This window comes from Tachypleus tridentatus, chromosome 8 (assembly GCF_004210375.1).
Source record: "Tachypleus tridentatus isolate NWPU-2018 chromosome 8, ASM421037v1, whole genome shotgun sequence".
Lineage (NCBI taxonomy): Eukaryota > Metazoa > Arthropoda > Merostomata > Xiphosura > Limulidae > Tachypleus > Tachypleus tridentatus.
The window spans coordinates 71,767,686-71,783,560 of NC_134832.1; the positions used below are offsets into that span (position 1 = coordinate 71,767,686).

The 15,875-nt window shown below is 31.8% G+C and overlaps 1 protein-coding gene across 6 annotated transcripts in view; it reads left to right on the plus strand.

Annotated features, from left to right (window-relative positions):
• The window catches only part of LOC143222637 (pentatricopeptide repeat-containing protein 1, mitochondrial), a 36,911-nt gene that overhangs the window by 6,176 nt on the left and 14,860 nt on the right, over positions 1-15,875 (plus strand). For all 6 annotated transcript variants that reach the window (XM_076449385.1, XM_076449382.1, XM_076449381.1 and 3 more), the window contains exons 6-7: positions 1,429-1,847; positions 8,393-8,621. In XM_076449385.1, the coding sequence (XP_076305500.1) occupies positions 1,429-1,847; positions 8,393-8,621 (648 nt within the window). The remainder of the gene's footprint in view (positions 1-1,428; positions 1,848-8,392; positions 8,622-15,875) is intronic.

Consider the following 15,875-nt stretch of genomic DNA (forward strand, 5'->3'; position numbering starts at 1 on the left):
CCAAACCTTTCTTCTCTATTTTCGTCAAATTAGTATTGACATATAATCCACTTACACTTGCTCCTGATTTACCACAGTTGTATCCTGAACTTTGAATACTCATCTGCTTCTTTGAATTTACACCTATTTCCAAATATTCTTCTGCTTTTTGTCATAGTTCATTTAAGCAGCTTCAGTTGTTTTAGAACGGCCTTTGACAAAACATATTATTCTCCTAAAATTCAGAAAACTGTTTATCTGACTTTAACGTATCAATTGTTACGCTATTCACTCTTACAACAGTCAACTTTATGCTTTCTAACTTTTCTCTGGCCAAAACTCATTCACTTGGCTTTATTTTCAACTCTCTTCCTGCTCTCTTGTTTTTTGTCTGGTCACTGCTATTTATATCTTTTACTGAGGCATTCTATAAATTTCCGTAGCTTTGACATCAATAACTTACAAACACAACTTGAAAAATCAGTTGTTTGCTTTTAACTCTTATAATGAAAAAACAAATAAGCTAAACGATCATAAAATGTTAACTCACAAAATAAATAATAATACCTACACTAAAGAGCTTTTTATATCTGATAAAATGATTCTGCAGTTAAGTGTTTCAGAACTGTAATAGCTCAAGAAGAAGACATCCTTAAGTTTTAACAGTTTTTAAAATAAAAAAGTGAGAATCTTTGAAGTATCATTTTAATCTATTTTAATAGAGAACACATTTATGGGAAAGCATCACTTTCAAAAACAATCAAATTATTCTCAATGATTATTGTACTTCTCTAAAGGCTCCTCCAATGACTCATTGATTAACCTGAATATTTATAACACTAAAATTGGTTTCAGTACCCATGGTGGGCATAGCTCAGATAGCCTATTGCATATGTTTCTTTGTGCTTAATAATAAAACCAAAAAAAACCTCTCAGAAAGCAGATTATCCTGAATCTATCTGCTTTTTAAATATCCTTAATGTTACTATTTGTGAAAATGTATATCTTTATATTTTTTGCAAAGTAGTTTCATTTTGGATGATACCTTGATGAAATTTTAGATCATTACATAAGAGAACTGTGCAAAAAAATTATGATGAAAGACATCATTCAAAAAATAATATATTTATTGAAAAATAACATAGATTAAATTTTTTGTAGTTTATATAATATAAAAAGTTTGCTTAAATACAATTTAGGTTAACAACCCTGTAGGGTAGAAACATTTTGTGTATATTAATGTTCTTGTAGTTTTCACATTTAATATTTGTTGAAGAAACATTTAAAGATCATTTTTGGAGCATTGCATATTCACTTAATTAACCACAAGTGCATGTCATTCTTAAATGTACACATACTGTAATATTTTGAGAAGTATAAGGGAATTTATCAGATATTTTTCTAGTTTACTAGACTTTAAGGAGGCATTGACTTTCTTTTTTTTCTCAGGTGTTCCGATTCATGAAATTTTCTAAATCTCTGCCTGAAGTCTATACATTTAATCTTCTCCTTCGGGCTGTTCGAGATTGTGGCATTGGTTCTCCAGATGTATCTAAGCAACTTTTAGAAGAGTGGAAAAAGCAGTCATACAGTCTTTCAAGAAAAGCCAAGGACCCTTCACCTCCCAGACAAATTCTGAAGCTAGGTTCATCGAAGTTTATTCAGAAAGAATTACTGACTGGATCAAATATTGAAGCTAGAAACGTTACTCTCGAAGAAGAGGGGAAAACATCATCAGCTCTCTCCAGTCCAGAGAGTAATATGTCTGTTCTGGAAACGAGTAAAACACCAAATTTGTTGCTTTCTTCAGGAAACCAAGACAATCAGCAGGTTATAGGTTTGAGAAATGTGGAGAAACCTGAAGACAGGCAAGTTGTTGAGGATTTTTATACAATTTATGATATGTTTAATGAACTATTTATCAACAGACTTTTTAGTTGTAAGTATGTTTTGTGAAGACAGGACTTTATCTATTTTGAAGGATATATTACTGGGAACATATTCAGTTCAACTTCAATAGACCACTCCTTTCTTGGGTGGCAGTGTTTCAAGTTATCTGAGTGTTTGTGGAACAAGTGTTTCACAATTTTCACCTCTTTTAATCACTTCAGTATTTTTAAGATTAAGTTTGCAATTGGCACAGATCATGAAGTTGTAATGCTGAGAAATAGAGATAATTTTACCTGTCATTTGGTTACAGTTAAGTTTGTGTAAATGTTTAATCAACTGTATATTCTGACAGGCATTTACAGCTGCAATGAAGATTGGCATTCTTTGAAAATACTTGTGCAAAGTATTTCTTGAACAATAGCTACCAAATACAGGTCAATACTATACATAGTACTGCAGTTAGTAATGTTATTTAATTGCTGTTTTATGAATATTTTCAAAATAGGTAGTATGTTTCCATATCAGATTTAGTTATCATAAAAGTAACTACATTAAGTTCATCAATAATTAAGTATATATGAATATAACATAATGAAATTGTTCATATTTACAAATTGAATGTTGTGTATAATTACAAATTTTATTTGTAAGGTTTTAACTCAGCTCACATTTTGTTGAATGTAAAAAATATATAAGCCTAATAGCATGGCTCGATTCAGATTTTGAAAGTACGTGCTGAGATATTATTTTTGTGTAAAAACAATTACTTGCACATATTTCTGCAACTATTCAAAATTTTCATATAAATTTGATAGTCCATTTTGTCAAACTCTTAAATCTAAAACAAACTAATTTACTCTTGTAAATGTTTTATCCATAATATGTGGGAGTATCTACAAATCTTTGCAGTAATTACCAAATTTGTTTTAAATTGTACAAACCATAAGAAACATCTCAACTTATTCACCTATTGTTATTTTGGACTATGTAGTAGTTTATACTAATATATATATATATATATATATACACACATACACACACACAATTCTTTTAATAGTGTATGTACTATATCATACTCTTAGTGTATAAAGAAAGTACTTGATATACTGAGATTTTTAAGTAAGGAATTACCTTTGTACTTATTCTAATGTGCTCTAACCAATACAGTGAAGACAAAATATGCTGAAGTAATGTAAAAACTGAGCCCCCACCACAAGTGCCTAAAGAGCTTTTAGATTCTGTATATGTAGTTGCTCATTTCTGAATATCAGAATATTTTAAAACACTTTAACAAAAATCATACTATATTTTATTTTCAGAATATAATAAAGCTTATTATAAATGATGGCTTAACCCTTTCATGACAGGCTTGGTATAATATACGCAAGTTTGTTCACATGCTTGCACACGTTAAGTTTTTCCATTACAATTTTTGTTTCAACATGTGTATGTTCACTAAATTGGTAAACTTTTAGTGAAGATCAAAAGCTTTTTGTACACAAAAAATCAGATTTTTTTAATTAAATATTTTAATTAAAGATTTGTTTGTGAAAATAAGGAGTCTGTTTCTTTACTAGTTGGATTGCAAAGTGATTTCATGTTATAGTTAAAAAGCTGTTCTTCTTCCCAAGAATATCAAATATTATTTGCATAACCGCTAAAACCTCCTGAATACATTTAAAACATTTGTTTTCAATAACACTTTATTCATGGTGATGAGAAACCCACTTGAAGTAAAAATGTATATCAGGACGACTGTTATGGGTATTAACACTTTTACTAATAAAGCATAGAACTATGTTTTGCTCTTCTTGGGTCATCTTCAGTTAACAAAGGTCTACTTTATCAGTAGAAATTTTAATACCCACAGCAGCTGTCCTGAGATACAATAAGAATTTATTTTCTGTACTCCTGTGTGGAGTCTGTCACTAAACCAACCTTGTAACCATTATAACAAAATTAGGTAAAAAATATAAATTATGCTTTTCTCATGCTAAAGTGACTACATTATAACACAAAAATACGAATGTTTAGTTTAAGTAGCTTAAGTCTCATAAAGCTATATATGAACATATACATTTATTATTTTTTATTATATTGACCTTCCAGTCATGCTTACCTAACATTACATAGCTTGCATTGACACGGTGCACCTGCACTAATTTTATGTACCTCTAATAATATAAAAGTGACTTTTAGTCTTCCCTGTCTTGGTTGTGGTTTAGTGGACCAGTATTTTGTAACATACAGTCACATTTCAATTATTATACATTATATATGTATATAGATTATTACTATTTATAAATACATTATTGAACTTATTTATCTTAAAATATAGAACAATAAATCGAGTAAAGCAAACAATTATCTCTTCTTGTTTCCACCTACAAGTTGGTGCTGGATATAGGTTGCTAAGTCTTTTAAAATGTAATCCTTGGTGGACATTAAACAAATTTGTTTTTAGGTTTTATATATATAGTTGAATAACCAAAAAATCATAAATAACTACACTGATACCATAGAATTTTGCTATAATTTATTGAGCTTACTCACTAAGATTTTTTTAGATCTTATAAAATATAAAACTTCAAGCAAACTAAAGACACAACCTATGGATCGAAAGAACATGGAAGTTTTTACAAGGATTGATATGATGGAGAAAATCACTCTGGGTACATTCTTAGCTGTTGATTGGTTATTCACATATTGTATACTGAAGTAATTGTATGTAAGAGACTGTTTTAAAAAATGAACCCCTTGGTGTGGATTCCTGTATATGGTAAAGTGACCTCCCAGAGAAGGTTCTGCTATTTCAGTTTACCTCCTGTTGGATCTAAGCATCTGCCCTCGTGTTTGCTGTGTGTGACATCCAGTGAAGGGGAGGAGAGGATCATGGTTGTTGAGGGGTCGAATTTCTGTCACGGGCAGCCTTGGGGTGGCCTACCAGGGTCATTCGGCTGTTCCACTTGGGCTAGCCAACCAAGTACCAGTGTTGGACATTCTCAACAGATATTGTAGACATTACATCTGATGCTGGTGTTTGGGTGTAGCTCAAGAAACCCTGGCATTGCTGCAAAGTTCTTGTTTGGCATTATAGTGCATCCCTTTGTAGGGCTTTATGGTGACTGGGGTTGCTACAATTCTGAATGATGACACCCATTTTAGGCATGTATTGTCCACAGGTGTATCCCTGATGCTGTACAGTGTCATTGGCAGTGGTGATACTGTCCACCTTAAGAATGTTTTTAGTTTTTTTTAATAGCCATTGTTTTTTTTAATGCTATTCAATTTCTTAATTGGTGTAGATAGCTTATTTGCTTTGCGCCATGAAACACTAAACAACCAACCAACGAACCCAAAAATGGAAAGAGTTAAAGGGGACCATCAAGTTTGATTCAGTACATGAGCCATATCTTAGCAAAATAAAAAGATAGGAGATTCTTATTTTATATTCTAGCTTGTCAATTTTAATAATTTGAGTTCCTAATTTCTACAAAACACCTAGTTTTAAGTAGCACTGCATTCATCATACCACATGACTCACTAAAATCTATATTTAAGTGTGTTCTTTCAATATTTACTTTTAAGAAATTAACTCATATGTAATATTAACTTTAAGTTATAATCTACAATTTGATTTCAAAATTATTAACATAAATTCATAAAACAGAAGTTCAATAAAATTTTGAATGCAAGTCAACAAATGTGATGACACAGCCTTTGACTTCTGACCTATGTGTGAAAAGGTTAAAAAACTAAATGCTGGATAAATGTTTCCTTATTGAATAGATTGCAAGCAATTTTAGGTTGCAATATAAAATATATTTTAGTCAGCTTTTAGCTGTCATTCTTAAACTTATAAACAATTGAGATATAGCACAGATGCAGCATTTGATTGTCTTTCAGAGTTGTTTTTTAAATTGAGATTTTTATGGTGTTTAATGTATGTGAAGTAATTTTGCTTCAGATGTGGTAACTGCACTTTTCAGTAATATGTATATGTAATTAATACATGTTTTGAATTTGTTTTATTTTTCTTTACTCTTCAGTGTTAATATTCTCTCTATATATTATATATATGTATACATACATTATATTATCCATACATGATGTATTTTGTTCATTAATATTTTTTAACTATACCTATTGTTTTCACAATCTATTAACAGATGTGGACCATGACTTAAGGCTGCTTACAAATGGCTGCTAGTAATATTTTTTCCACTAGCAAATTCAGATCTGCTGCCAACTACAACATTATTCTTCTCTATAACCAGTTATTTCATGCACTAAGCATTGATAAATATGTATATATCCAATTTATATTTATAAACCTTGTGTGTCACATTCTATTTTCAGATGTTTGAATATCAAAACTCATTTCAATTCTTTGTAACACTGTTTTGAGTTTAACAATTTAATACAAGTTGAAAGGTGTTTGATTTAGGCAAAGACTTATGTGTCTAGGCCACATTTACTTGTAGGATCAAAAGTGCAGTATTTCACTGCTGACAGCCACCCTATGCTAACAAAAATATTTTATTATCAAAACGTATGGTTCAAAATCTGAAAATTCTCAAATATTAGAAGCCAAGTTCATTTGTCAGCTATTCTTCCCATTTACAATCGATCAGACACTGATTGTTTTTTATGTCCTGTCAAAGCTCTGAAGGGTAATATGGCTTGTACTGACTCCTTTTGAGATGAATGGAACTCTACTTATTGTGATCCTTCAGTTTCCAGATATTTATCCCCAATTACTTTGTCAAGATGGTTTTGCAAGTATCCATATTGCTTACTTTGGACTTTCTTTACAGGTAAGGAAACTTCTGAGAGTTGCATCTCATCATATTCATCACATTTGGTGTGTGGCTTCCTCTCAATACTTTTCTCTCACATTCTTTGCACAATCTGGCAGATTCTTTTTCTGTGAGTTTTCAACTACACTCTGTGGCTGTTTTGACAACATTTGCCAGATTATAAGGAAGAGTGAGTTTTTTGTCCTCCTCTTGTCTCTTTACTTTCCTGGTTCCCATTCTTTGTTTTTTTACACTGGATCCCAATTTCCAGTAGTGGGGCTAGGGAGTCCTTATCACACCCTATTTTCAATCACTGGGGTGGTGAACAGAGGCTTTTTCTTCAGAGTGCTTGAATGTTTTTCTCTATTCTTGGAAAAGAGGGCAAAGTTTGGGGCCCTCCTACCTGTTAAGTCCAGCCAAAGGCTCAAGTTAAGTTTTAACCACTGATTGTGTGTCTGACCTATTTGTTAATGAAATTTTGTTTCATAAAGCTCTGCCTAATTCATAGTAATTCAACGTGTAACCATTTACTAAAATGGGTGAGTGACAAGGCCAGAAATTTGCAGTTATATGAATTGAATTTAGTGTGTACATTATGCAATTTATCTCACAGTGAATCTTGAAGTAATGTAAATAATAAGTTGTATATTAATTGGTTTAAAAAAATACTTGCTACTATCAGAATCATTACATTAATTGAGAAGGTATTTAATTTTCTTTATTTTTAAGTTGCAATGATTTTGTTATTATAATGCATTTTCAAGAGTGGTTATTGGAGTATCTTAAACAGTTCATTCTACATTTATTATTATTTCCAGCTTATGAATGATACTTTTCAAAAGTTAAGGAGGTATAATTTTATTTATTTTCTTAAAATAAATTAAATCACTACAATATCTAGATATTGCAGACATCAGTAATTCTAATGAATTACTGACTGAATCAAATAAAAAGATCAGAAGTATTCTCATTAAGATGAAAATAGCAGTTTCATATGTCATCTATTTGAAAAAGGAGAATTTACACTTGTTAGCTTGTTAGATGCCATACAAGATGGATTTTTAGATTTGTAACGTTTTCTGATTTACTAGACCTGAATAAAATGAATATTCAAGATTAATGGATTGAATAATTTGAAATGTGTTATTCAAATGAATTTTACTTGATTGGCTAATTTGCCAGAATTTAACAAAAAATAATTTTTAAGCCTATTGATCTGATTAAATTTTTCAATAATGCATGAAAACTGGCAACACCAAGTGTAGTATCTTAAAAAACAAACTAATTGAAATCTTGAGAAAGTTAATGATAAGCTTAAAATATTTTATTTCTCTATAGTTTCAGTTAACTGTTAAAAATAAAGTGAATGCATGAGATTCTTTTTTACATGAAATTTTATACACAAATTATTGTCTATTTCCTGAAAAAAATTGTATAGATAGAATGTTAGGTTTGATACTATATGGTAGCTCACTAAACAGAGTTAATTTTGTAAGTGCCATATTTTTGTAGAATATTGAAAATCAGCATAATGTATTTGAAATAGCATGCTTATTATATATTGTAGTATACTTGAGCCTACTAATATTTATCTGTATGTAGTAATTTTTTCATATATTTTTTCTAGTATTGAATTTTGTTTTTTTATCACTCTAGTTTTATGCAACAACAAACTTCTCTGTAGGTAAATTATGGTTAATGTGCTGTTCTGAAACATTTTGCAGATTAGCTTTGATTGGAGGACTTGATGGTGTTCTGCAACTGATGATTGCTTTCAAGGCAAAGCCTGATATTAAAACATTATCTCTTTTACTGGAAACCCTGCCCTCAACCACAGAAAGTGAAGCAGCACTGCTTCAATGGATTGATAAACTTCAACTAAGCCCTGACACTGACTTCTTTAATCTTCTCATCAAGAAAAGAAATTATAGAAAAGATTTTTTTGGTGCAAAGGTTGGTCAAAACATAATTTAAAATTTACAATTCTGTGTACAGATATACATATTCATTATACATAACAGAGCTTTTTCCAATCTAACTTAATTTTTATTTTGAAGAAGCAAAATAAAACATGGAAAGCATGAATTGGATAAAAGATCATATTTCCAAGTTAAAAGTTGAGCATGTACTAAATGTTTCAGGATGATTGAACAAGGATTAATTTGTCATGTAAATCTTCCCAAACTTTAAAAGTAAAATATTGTGAACAACATACTAGGCTTTTTTAACATTGATCTGATAGGATATTGGAAAGTCAAATCGGGTGGAAAAATGTAGAAAAATGCTCTAACTTCAAAAGACAAAAAGACAATTCTTTTTGAGATAAACTTCACCTGGCAAAAGATAATTACTTTGTTGGTTAAACCAATCCTTATGAAATTGTTTCAGTATAGTTATATGTTTCATTTTAATACCAAAGTATTATTTTTTCCCAATTCAACAGGAATCATTCAGTGGTCAACAATATGAAGTGGTCATTTAGCACTATGCTCTATAAACCTAGTGAGAAAAATCTCTATAATTGTTTATTTAAGCCATTATATACATACATACATATATATATATATATATAATAATAATAAATTTCATCTGTAAGAAATGCCAACTTTTGTGTTTAGTTATTCTTTGGTTATAGCTTTAGATAATAAGAATCCAAGTTGAACTTTCCATGCTCAAATGTACTGATGAATATCATTGATTTAAGGAGGATATTTCAATTTTTCTCAAGGTGTTTCTCAAATATTTATATTAAAACTATATCATTCTCTCAGTTGTATCATTATTTAAAAACATTCACACAGAAAGGGTGTTATCACCCACCTCAACTATAAATTTTAATCATATTTATGGTTTTTTCATTGAAAATAACATAGGTTTTGGTTTAAAATAGTTACTCATTTTAAATAGAAAATTATTATAGAATTAATTTTACAGTTGGAGATAGAGTCAAAATAAAGAAAGGCATTAAGGTAAAAAAGATTAAAGATGTCACCATATTGCATATATTCATATTAATTCTACCTGCATTTTATATTTCTGTTATATTTTGCCCCACTCCATCCCACTGAATCAAAATGGACCTATAGTCCCATTCTAATCATAAGACACACATTTTGCTCCTAAGAGCTATGTAATATTATAAATCCAAGTACAGAAAATGACTGAGTAAGCATCATTCACAAATGTTAACTGATAAAATATTAAATATTCACAATTATTTCAGAAATTAGTGACTCACAGAGTCAAACATTAAGTTTTGATTTGGGCATCAGATTGCCCAAAAGAAAATGTCCCGGAGTTATAAGTCCAGGGCTATACACAGCTCTCCCCAGCATCCATTGTATATGTTTTTGTAATGTATTCATAACTGACATTTACAAAAGAAGGAAGATTAGATTACCACATGGCAAATTACAGATTTCAAAAGGATAACACAATTTACACTTTTAAATATATACACTTTCATTTGGTAGAATTGTTCATCTTTATGTAAGTAGTGGCAGAAAATATTATTAAAATCGTCTGTTTTCCAATACAGTAGTTGCCTCATATCATAAGTTTAGCTAATCTTGTTCAGTGTTGTCTTCTATATGCATTTTTTTTAAATGATGTATGAACAATAGAAGTATGACATGCTTTTGAGACTCCCTCTACACTGCTCTACCAAACTATCAACTGTTGTTTGGCAGTGCTTGGGTTTGGACATGCTCTTGTGCTTATTTAATGCTTTTTGTTCGACTTTGTTTCCTCACTAAGTGATTGTTTTTTAACTTAATTTGCTTTCATTCAGCCTGTTTCTTCTATTAGTATATATTAGTTAATTCCTGTCCCTTTATTTTGTGCACTCAAATTTGTTGAACCTTTCCCATCTCTTCTGTTCACAGTACTTCTTACCAGTGACTACCTAGTTTTATCATTCTGGCATTCCTTTGTCAACAGTCAATGGGTACTTCAAGTTTTGTCAGAAGGATTTGTTGCCCAGTTTTTTTTCCTACCTCCTGTCCTCCTTACCCTGTTTCTATTCCTCTTCTTCAAGATCCCATGACCAGATGGTGTCTATCAGAAACAATTCAAGAACTGCTCTTGCAGCAGACCATTGAACCTGTTCACCTTCCTTACAAAACTTTGTTGCAAAAAAAAAAAAAAAAACAGAAATTGGTGACCAGCAATTGATTAACCTTGCTTCAACTGCTTCATTTCACCACCCCAATTCACTATGGAGTCTTTTCTCACCCTGAGATGAGCATTTTCTTTGAGTCTGTGGATGGCCAAAATGAATGTCTCCATTGCTTACCTGCATATGCCTGTGTCACCCCAGTCTCATCCTCATGGTGGTTTATCAACTTCAGCCCTTCCCCTTCATACCTACCTTGGCACCTTACATATTTTGCTGCATAGTTTGAGCTTTTGCTTAACATCTTCATGCTCTAGAGCTGTGATTTAATTATTACATGAATAACTGGCTTCTTCTGTCTCATTTTGGACAGGAATTGGCCAATCATACCCAGTGACTCCTTTTGGTGGCAGCACAGGTTTGCTGGTTAATTAAACTGGGGAAGTGCTACCTCAGATTCACTCATTATCTTGTCCTTTTGAGGTTCTTTTTCAGTACTCACATCAGTCGGGTCCAGTCTTCTCATTTATGACTTTGTTTAATGGAACTGTTGATTTGTCACACCATTTCAGCTCAGTCACTTACTGCTTGCAAGGTTCTGTCTTTTGGGGATCCTTATTTCATACCTTTCATTCTTTCCAATACCATTGGGTTTTCACTTCTCTTGACCTTACCAAGCTCATGCATTCCTACCAAATATGCTGCCCTCTCAGGTGGCCTACCCTTCCAGATTGGGATGTTGATGTGGTCTTCCATTCCCTTACTTTAACTTCCACTTGAACCACTTTCTCAACTTCCATGTTTCATCTTTTCATTAAAACTTATGTGAATGTTAAAATTTGTTTGCCATTGACGACTCACATACCCTTATAACCCTACCCATTTTTTATCTAGACCATTCCTTTCTCCCAGAGACCTTAGCAGCTGGGGAGGGCAGTTTCTCTATTTCCCTTCCTTCCATTTCCCATCTTTACTCTCAACCAGATTCAAATAGGTTCTTCATTATTATATTGCCTGGTACATGTTCCTGACTCAACCCCTTGGTAATCCTGAGACTACCTTCATGCTCTTTCATCTTCTGCCTTTGCCAGTTGGGTCTGTTTTTTGGTTCAATTGGTCCATTCTTCCCTGTCTACTTCCTCATCAGATCTGATATCTTAATTTTTTCCTTGCTTCCCATTTTTATTTTCCAGTGGAAAAGATTCTGTGATCCAGCACATGGACCACACCCAGTTCATTCATCACCTAAAATCTCAATCACATCATGGTTTTATATTTTCAAACTTTCATACAGCTCTAAATGGTCAGTTTTTATTCATACTTTTCTTTCTTTTCATGGGCCTTCCTCTAGTTATTTATTCCATGGATCATACTGTGTGGTGAGTGGTGCCTAACCAACTATTCTTAAGCTTGAAATCTACACTGTTTAGCCATGTTGAGTTTGCTTTATCTTCCATAGTTTGACATGCTCACTGTGGAGATGGGGTGGTCCAAAAGATTGCTTGTAGGTTTTATGGCCTAGTGGTATTTTGCTTCATAAACATGCCTATCCCAGACTGTATTACCCACAAAATGCATGGGTAAAGCATCTCTGCTATTCTAGAATTGGATAACTCAGTATTTTCTGTTTTTCAAAGTAAGGTTTAATTATCACTCTGTTTTCTTTGTGTGGAGTATGGATGTCCTTACCACTTTCCAGTTCCAAGCTACTGAGGTAGTTGGTTTTCATTGTGAGATTGAGTTACAGTATATTTCTGTGGTTAGGATCACTTTCTTGCAACTTTCTCTCCTACTCAAATGTGTTCTTCATTTTTTGTACATATATCTCACACATTCCACAGTAAGACAAAGAGTATACATGGTTCATAAGTGATGCTGTGATGATCTCCTCTTCTCTTCTTTGGATCTGAATCTCTCATTTCCAGGGCTATCCTAATACTGGTTCTTCCTCCTTATCAATATGGAATTTTAGCTAATCTTATGAAGGAAAGTAAATACCATATTGGAAATTAGAATTTTGCTATACTGAAAATGTATTTCTGATAGGTACTTACCACCACTTACACTTCCCACCCTTCTTCCCCACATTTTTTTAGTGCTGAAATCTTCTGCCAAACTTCAAAATGATAGTTTAGTGGAAGAGTTTAGATGGTGTCACATGCATCACGTGAGCATGTCATGTTCCTGTTGGTGAGGAATGATGATTTGCATGAGAGACATGTTGGAATCTTGCATTTCTAACAGGGAAAGCAGAAGGCTTATGGCATGTTTAAATAAGAAAATTTGCATAGAAAGGGCATCACTGATCAAAAATAGCTAATCTTGTGAGAAGTTATGAGCACCTATCAAAAATGCATTTTCAGTGTAGGAAAGTTATAACTTTTCTTTGATGTCCAGAATATCACAGCTTCAATAAATTCAAAGCAATTAAGATTTTGAAAAGCCTTCACTTGTAATATATATTAATTACATTAGCAGATGTGCCCATGTGATGTACTGTGAGAGGTTTATAAAAGTTAATAAATAACTAACAGGATTCACATATTGATTTTAGAGAAGGGTCATTGTTTTGCTTTATCTATAACTAAATCTTTCCTGGAGTTTGTAGTTATATATACATTTAAAACCTCTTTTTCTTTCACTTGTCCTTTCTGTTCTTGATAAACTTCCCTTATGTACTTTCTTTAGTACTGTCACATCTTGATTGATGTTAAAGTACTGAAAAAAGAATGTACATATTTAAATGTTTTATAATAAAGCACACTGTTGATAGGCAGTTATGAATATAAAAGTGTTTTAAAATATTCCATTAATGATTGAAAGTACATAAACTGTATGTATACCCTATGATGGAGAAATTTCATCAACACCTCTGGAGACTGATCTATATACAGCTGTCATCGGAACTATGGCATGTATGCATCTTGAAAGAAAAATAACCCTTTTGCCATATCCTGAATCATTCCTAGCTGATTAAACTATATTTGACAAATTTAAATGTAAAAGCTCAGGAGGAGTTACAGGACAAACAAACAAACTTATATTATAGTAGGATTCCCACTTATTTCTTTTCATAAAAAAAAGTGTTTTTTGGAAATAACACAAATGTTGCTTTATAGTTAATCCTGGTGTATCAAGTATTTGTTGAATTTAATAAGTTTCACAAATAATGCTCATATCTTTGCATCTTTAACAATAGAGAACACTATATAAGGTATCCAAATTAAAATAAAGGATCATTTTTTATTAGTAGTGTGATACAAAATTAATTCAACCAAAAATTTAGTTTAATATAACATGCAAATTTTATATAGTATCTTCAAATAATTAAATCTAAATGTTTAAAATAAATATGTTGACATGAAGCTTACACAATAAATACAGTGCCTTGCAAAAGTATTTCTCCCACACACACACACACATACACCAGTAATATCACATTTTGATAATATATAAATGCCGTAAGTAATAATTTTTAATACACTTGTTTTTATTCAAAATTCCAATGATGAAACTTAATGCTGTAATGTGTGAAGAAGGCTGAATGTCAAAGAGAATATAAAAATTGAAATTTGCTAATTGTATAAGTATTCAGCCTCCCACATCAGTATTTGGTGGGAGCACCTTTAGCTGCAATTATTGCTGTGATCTTTTTGGATAGATGTTTAACAGCTTTTCGCAATAAGATAGTGTAATATTTGCCAATCTTTCTCAAAAATTGATTCAGTTATGACAAGTTCATCAGGTATCATTGAGGGACTGCAATCTTCAAGTTTCACCATACAGTTACAGTCAGGACTTTGACTGTAACACTCTAGGATATTCACTTCCTTCTTTTGAAACCACTCCAGTGTGGCTTTGACCTTGTGCTTTGGATAATTTTCCTGCAGAAGTGTGAAATTTTGACCAAGTTTTAGATTTGTGGCTTACACAAACAAGTTTTCCTCTAGATCTGCTAGTACTTTGCAGCACTCATCTTCTCTTCAATCCTGACAAACTTTCCAGTTCCTACTCATGCGAAGTATCTCCATAATGTGACTCTGCCATTTCTGTGCTTGACAGTTGGGATGGTGTTGACTTGGAGATGTGCTGTGTTTGATTTGTGCTAGATGTAATGCTTTTAATTTAGATCAGATAATTCAGATTATGTTTTGTCTGACCACAAAACAATTTGCAACATGTCTACAGTATCATTAGCATGCTTTGTGAGAAACTTCATATGAGATTTAAGATGATTCTTTTTTATAATGGCTTTTTTCTTGCTACTCACCCATATAGGCCAGCTTTGTGTAGGAACTGGGATAGTTAATGTATAAATATTGATTTATGTCACAGTGGCATCCCTAACCAGTTTCCTACTTGGCCGACTGCTTAGTTTGGAAGACCAAAGTGATCTAGGTAGTTACTGGGTGGTATGAAGCACGTTTCACTTTTTGAACTGTAATAGATAGAGTGACTTTGAAATTTTCTTGTAACCTACTCCTTATTTTTGCTTCTCTACCACTTTTCTGTAAAACTATTTTCTATACCTTACCTCTCTACAGGATCGGTTAATTTTGCCCCACTTCATGTACCACCTGAAAATAGAAATAAATTACCCTCTTTTTTTATTTCCAGAATAACTTCATATTGTAGCATGAAACTAGATTTGTTTGACCTAAGTGGCTTTAAACTTACAACAGTATACATCTACTTACAATTAAATTTTATTGTCTTATTGCTCTTTGAACCCTGTCTAACTACTATCTATTATAAATTGTAAATTACTAGGGCATGTGCAGTTTATGGTAACTATGAGCAGCTTGGATGTGTTCTTCATGGAACATTTTTATTATATTATTATATATGTTACCTTATATAATTTTAACTAACCTAAAAAGATCCCTTTTTTAACATTTAGTTACTTACCTAATTTTCTTTTTTTCTTGCTGTCAGTTGTTAATGACAGTTAATCCTACTTTTTTATTGGTTATATGTTATGTATAATTAAATATAAGAGACAAATATTAACAAATCTTGAAAGAGAGGATGTATCAGGTGGGTGTGGCAGGATATTGTCTATTTGATAGCTCTGTAACCAAATAGAATTAAAA